The sequence below is a fragment of the Haliotis rufescens genome, unplaced genomic scaffold (assembly GCF_023055435.1).
Source record: "Haliotis rufescens isolate VD_foot unplaced genomic scaffold, xgHalRufe1.0.p SCAF_12, whole genome shotgun sequence".
NCBI lineage: Eukaryota > Metazoa > Mollusca > Gastropoda > Lepetellida > Haliotidae > Haliotis > Haliotis rufescens.
In genome coordinates this window covers 12,653,169-12,659,832 of record NW_025963802.1, presented here as the reverse complement: position 1 = coordinate 12,659,832, position 6,664 = coordinate 12,653,169, and the positions used below count along the sequence as shown (strand labels likewise).

At 40.8% G+C, this 6,664-nt stretch overlaps 1 protein-coding gene across 1 annotated transcript in view; it reads left to right on the top strand.

Annotated features, from left to right (window-relative positions):
* The first annotated feature begins 5,942 nt into the window (after positions 1–5,942).
* The window catches only part of LOC124143389 (protein farnesyltransferase/geranylgeranyltransferase type-1 subunit alpha-like), a 44,099-nt gene continuing 43,377 nt past the window's right edge, over positions 5,943–6,664 (top strand). The window contains exon 1 of the mRNA XM_046512353.2: positions 5,943–6,124. Coding sequence (XP_046368309.1) covers positions 5,980–6,124 — 145 coding nt within the window. The 5' untranslated portion in view covers positions 5,943–5,979. The remainder of the gene's footprint in view (positions 6,125–6,664) is intronic.

The following is a 6,664-nucleotide window of genomic DNA, read 5'->3' as shown; positions in this document are numbered from 1 at the left end:
ATCCATTAAATCACATTTTACGACTGAGCTTATCTAACTCTGAATCCCCAAGGGATTGTCACTTCCGAAATCAATAAAGAAAAAGAGAGTCACACAATGTGGAACTTCTGTGCGTGGGGATCATGCAGTAGTGAGGGGGAGGGGGGCGTGGATCTTGAGTTCAAGTAAAATGACATAGATGATGTTGTAATATCTGAAACACCGTGGTTTGGACAAGGCTACATATATACTTCAGCAAAGAATAACATTTCATAGATTCCACTATATTATCATTGGTTTGTATTAGAGCTTGGGATAGACAATTGTAATCTTTTACTTCCCAACTAAGTGTTTGAAGTTGTGTCAACTTTACCTAGCAAGGGAAAAAAACATATGTCACAGAGTGAGTGAGTTAGTTGGGTTTAACGCCGCTTTTAGCAGTATTCTAGTTATGTCACGGCGTGTCAGCTTAATGTGAGTGGAAAGCATGAAGTGGTGCAGGTCTCAGACGTTCACCAGCTCGGCATGATGCTGTTAAACCTAGATTCTAACCGGGATTCTAACCAACGATTATCGTTTTTTAGCGTGACAAAGGGGACGCAACTCTGCACAGCGAATTGCAGCGACTTAGACGAATGGCCACCCGTGCCCCCTCTAATGGAACGAAGCTACCCAAAACATATCACAGGATGATCATGCAATTGTATAGAGCGTGGGTGGGACACAGATAGCTTTGTGAGGGGGTACAGTTTGAGTACAGTTTGACGCACTGTCAAGGCAGGAGAAACCAGAATTTGACTTCATAAATTGTCAGAGAGAGAGAGAGAGAGAGAGAGAGAGAGAGAGAGAGAGAGAGAGAGAGAGAGAGAGAGCGTCCCTTTGGCCTGACTAAGACTGCAAGTTTGTCAGCACCATACTCGTGCTGACGTATTCATAAAACATAAACTGCTTTGTAAGGGTGATGAATATTATTAATGATTAAAAATTTAGATGGTGTTAAACCATCAATAAACTGCACAAATTAGAGTCCAAAATCATCCAATGAGTGTAGTATAGACAAATATGTTACTAGTATCATTTAGATTTGAAACACATGATTTCAACTACCACCAACTAAACATAGGTAATTGCATGTGCCCCGTGTTTATATAAGACGCTTGTGGTAAAGGGTAAGGATGTTGGGAGGGGTCATATTTCATGATGGATTTACCCACATTCCACAATCAAAACATCGCGACAGGTATCGCCGAGAACAGAATCCACCATGTGGGGAATCGAACACGGATTATCGACGTGACGTAATAGATCTGAGCAGCAAGCTAAACACATGCTGACCCACGACGCACCTGTTATGCACATTTATCGTTGTAGTCAGGTGGCCAGCACCCCCTACCACTCCACCTACCCACAAGCTTATCTAATGTAACGCAGCGGTCCGGCTGGGCACAACTGATGGCCCCTAGCGACGTTGTAACGTTGCAAAGTGTGGTAACTCTCCAGAGGGTATGAAATGCACACATGAAGAGACAAATACATAATTATAAAACAATGGTTATAAGATAGTCATTGTTGATATCAAAACAAACAAAACAAAACGCTCGGCGATCTGGATATGGCTTAACTTTTGTTCTGTTGCATTTCTTTGTGATTCAGTGAAAATTCGAATATGAAGCTGGGTGTTTCCATCATTTTTTACTTTTATGAAACAAGAAGACCCCCACCTCCAGCCCCCAATGTATCAAAATTTAACTGGAGTATTGCTCAATCAATTAAAATAGGATGGCTAGTGACTAAGTAATCTGTGGAATTTATATATACATAGATATTTGGGTTTTTTTTACTGAGAGCCTAGGCAAGTCTAGATCAAACTAAACCACGTCTAGTTTCCTTGATTCCACAGGAAACAGCAGAAGAGAAAAGGGTCTTTTTGAAGGAACAAAATTAATTTTTTTAAGGAAATGTTTTCATTGACTAAGTGTTAGTCTAGCGTCGGAGATACGGATTCAAATGTTACCCCACCCCGAAAATTTTAACGTCGAAGAAAACCTTTTAACAAAATTGTCCTTAGTCATTTAATGACACAAAATACCATTTATTAAATATCATATCAAATAATTTAAGACTAAAATTAACATATATGCAACATGTTATTACCTACTTTGATTGACGTTATCCCAGTTGATGTAAAGTAAAGGATTACTTTTTAAAGACTATCTTATATTAGTTTGTCCTGTGTAAACAACATATTTGACTGCTTTGGTTGAATATTTGAAAGTGCTGAATATAAAATCATCCATTTGTGACCTTCAGTCCTAACACACACACACACACACACACACACACACACACACCCTTGAATATATATAAAGATCCATCTGACCTAACAAATGTATGCTGGTTTAACAGCTGGCATAAGCCACCTGTCTGACTACATTCTGACATAAGGCCTGTTGTTTGATTGTTTGTTTAACTGTTTTTTCGCCATTTGGTCGATTTTCCTGTAAACTATGTATCGTTCATTTGATCTTTTAAAATGATACGGTCAGAAATCAAATAAAAAGAGTTATATGGAAGAAACGTGCGACCATATTTTGTCTGAACAAGTCGAAGAGTTACCTCCCTTCCCATGACGATAATTGTTATTTCTAAGATATGTCAGATACGGCTATTTGTTCATTTTAAATTTATCAATAAATGTGAAATTTTGGGTAGGTGATCCCTTAAACAATGTAATATAAAGACGGCTTTATGATGATAGTTATGTTATTGACCATACAATGTTTTGATTGGCTTTTTATTTGGTGACAAACGCATTATCCACGAATTATTTGCATTTTAATTTTGAAGCGTACCTTTGAAATATCTAGTTTCACGTGTTTTTGTTAAACTGTTTGTTCGATTGTTGGTGAATGACGCGAGACATTCTTTTGCAATTTAATATAAAAAATGAAGACTGCTTGCTCGATAGCGATAACATGGTAGGACCTAAATATATCTGATTACACACTGTCTCTCTACTGTTTTCAATGCATGTCGTTATGAAACGTGAATTCAAACAGTTCTTACACAAACATATAGCTTTTCGTGTTGTATAAGTCGCACTTCCGGATCGCCCTCCCATTGATAGGAAAAGAATTCCTACATTATCAGCTGTCTCCTGAAATATTGAAAGCCACTTCGCCAGATCCATCTCTGTCAATACCCTATTAAGAGCCAAAGGCAGAAACACAAGCAAACGCCATGAACCTAAAGGTGTAGTTTATATAGAGAATCTCACCCGAGTGTCTTTTTATATCAAATATATCAACACGAGTTGATAAAAGTGGAACAATTCCGAGGCTTGCCGAGGATTTTTGCCACTTTTATCAACGATTGTGGATATATTTGATATCAAAAGACACAAGGGTGAGATTTTATTTATCATCCAACATCATTCTTCCAACTTTTTCAATTTGTAGACAGCATCGCTTCAGTGTAAAAACAGCTTCAGTAGCAGAGCCATTAGTGATGTCATTTGATTGTGACGTCATGGTAACCAGTGACGACAATGGTCTGCAAAGCATTGTGATGTAATTTCATTGCAGCAATATCTATAGTGTAGATATCGCTTGATCTAATCCAAGCGATATCTCCTGTGGAGGCCAGTTTTGGATGATAAATAACTGTAACTGTAAACAATCCAACGTAGGTGAAACATCCCGCCCAAACAACACCAGAATCAAAGAGCACAAAACTTCAACAATCAAATCAGACAGTAAATCAGCCATCTCAGACCATATAAGCAACTGCCCCAATTCACAACATCAACTGGGAAAACGTCCAGATCCTCCCCAACGACCTCCATGACTTCACTAAAAGAAAACCAACAGAAGCAGTCCACATTCGTCGCCACAAGCCATCAATCAACAGAGTTCAAGGCTATTTCATCCCATTCGCCTGCTATGAACTCATAAAGCAATAATCACCCCACCTATGTATGATTTATCCTGTTTAATTGGCTTCCTGTCTTATTTGGGGGGGGGGGGGGGGGGATTTCTGTATTCAAGCTTCTCCTATTAACATATTGTTGAACTTGGGATAAACCCAAATCACTGATACACTAAGTCACTCACTTCTCTATGTGTGCGGGGGCACGGGTGGCCCAGTCGTCTAAGGGCGCCGCGATTCGCTGTGCAGAGTTGCATCCCTTGGGCACGCCAGAAACCTATGATTGTGGGTTCGAATCCCGGTTCGCCACGATTATGTTTCTAGGTTTGTCAGCACCATACCCGTGCTCGTGGGTTTCACCGAAGTGGTAAACGTCTGAGACCTGCATCACTTCGGGCTTTCCTCCCACATTAAGCTGACGCGCCGTGATATGACTGGAATACTGTTAAAAGCGGCGTTAAACCCAACTCACTCACTCCTGTCTTATTGGCTTCCTCGTCATAAGTGAGTGAGTGAGTGAGTATGGTTTTACGCCGCTTTTAGCAGTATTCCAGCAATATTACGGCGGGGGAAACCAGAAATGGGCTTCACATATTGTACCCATGTCGGAAATCGAACCCGGGTCTTCGGCGTGACGTCCTCATTTTGTGTTCTTTGCCTATCGTGTTGTCAGTTTGTGTGTTTGTTGTTTAACGTCGCACTCAGCAATGTTCCAACTATAAGACGGCGGTCTGTAATTTATCGAGTCTGGGTCAGACAATCCAGTGATTGACACCATGAGCATCGATCAACGCAATTGAGATACGATGACATGCATCAACCAAGTCAGCGAGCCTGACCACCCAATGGATGGAGAGTGGTAGGGCGAGGATTGGGTGTAGTGGGCTCGGGATTGGGGGGACACGTTGGGATTACACATATTTCAGCCCGGGAGGGTGAGAAATTCTAACCAACCCAAAGCACAATTGTGACAGCTGATGATTCGCGCAATGTTTGTTTGTTTAACGCCACACTCAGCAATATTCCAGCAATATGTCGGCGGTCTGTAAATAATCGAGTCTGGACCAGTGATTGATATCATGAGCATCGATCCACGCAATTGGGATACGATGAGATGCATCAACCAAGTCAGCGAGCCTGACCACCCGATCCCGTTAGTCGCCTCTTACGACAAGCATAGTCGTCGCCTATTACGGCACGCATGGGTTGCTGAAGACCTTTTCTACCCCGGATCTTCACGGGTCCTGTTGTCAGTACTTAACCTGCTCATGTTATTCTCCCTCATGTATGCAATTGTTGTTACTGTTAATCATCCACCAACTATATATATTCTGTACCATGTTCATTCTTCAGCCATGCCATGCCATGCCATTCCATGTCACGCCATGCTATGTTATTATTGGGAATCGAACCCGGGCTCTTGGGGCAAAGATGCAAGCTCTTGAAGCTACAGTGAACATAGGTAGAGTCGTAAATGATGAAGGTCTTACTACTGTGGCGTCATTACAAATGACGTCATTTATTACGTCAACAATAGTATGTGCATAACGCCAACAATGCTTACAACCTAGCGCCTGAAAACATTATTACACACGTGCGTGCTTCTTAATGGATTTGGTGTTGTTATTTAGAACCTATGCATAATAAAGAGCTTATAAATGCCTTTGCCGGGTGGTATAAAACATATACTCCCTGCTTAACCGGTGTTGGTACATAACACTGAATACTTTTACTGGCTGCTTACAGAGACCATATAATAGACTATTATATGGTCTCTGCTGCTTAGTATAAGTCTGCAATACTAATAATATAAACAGTCGTTGTCTTAAGTGGGCCATGCTGGTTCAACGTCATATTGAGTAAGAGATAAGAGTAACTTCGAGTGTTGACGTGATTGCACCTCAACAATTGGCCACACACGCAACGAATCTTGTTGTAACCTGTTATGACAACTGTCATTCATACAATATGTTCAGTAGAGCGATACTCCCCATAGAAAATGTCGGTAGGAAATTATTATAAACATTTGCGTGCGCAAGCGCCCTCTTTCGGCTGTGGTTGGCAACAAGCAACATGTCTGACGGTAGCTCCGACTGTGAAGGGGTTTATACCGAAACCTGGGTCCCCTACAAGGACCGTCAGGAATGGAAAGACATACAGCCTGTCCCCCAGGACGACGGGCCACACCCAGTGGTCCAGATCGCCTATTCGGACAAATGTGAGTAGGGTAGTCAATGTCACCGCGCTTACCCGGTCGAAAAGACGGCCATGCCTCTTTTCTATATTTGGCGCGAAGAGTTCTCGGAATTTGGATCGAAATATTTTTAGTATTTGACGGAAAATGTACCTTGACACACGTTTGAGGCCATGGAATGGTTTTGGTATGTTTGTTGTGAGGTTGTTTTGTTTCTGAAGCGGTGAGACTGGGATGTGGAGATGGATGGGTTGTTTATGTTTACATCCGTGCCCTAGTTTCGTCATTCATAATAATAATATGTTGGGGTCATTATTTTATGCACGCATGGTGTAAATGTTCCTATAATGATGGTATCATGTATGTCTGAACTTTTTGCATCTTGTACATGTTAATTTTCTTTATGGATTATTTTATTTTGTTTTTTTAATGATAATTTGGCTAATATCATGCCAATAATATGACTAATTCATGTCAAATGTAGACTAGACCTATAGTAGTATTTACTGCAATATTTAACTTTAAATTAATCGTACAGTGATGTTCCAAATATTTATGTCATGG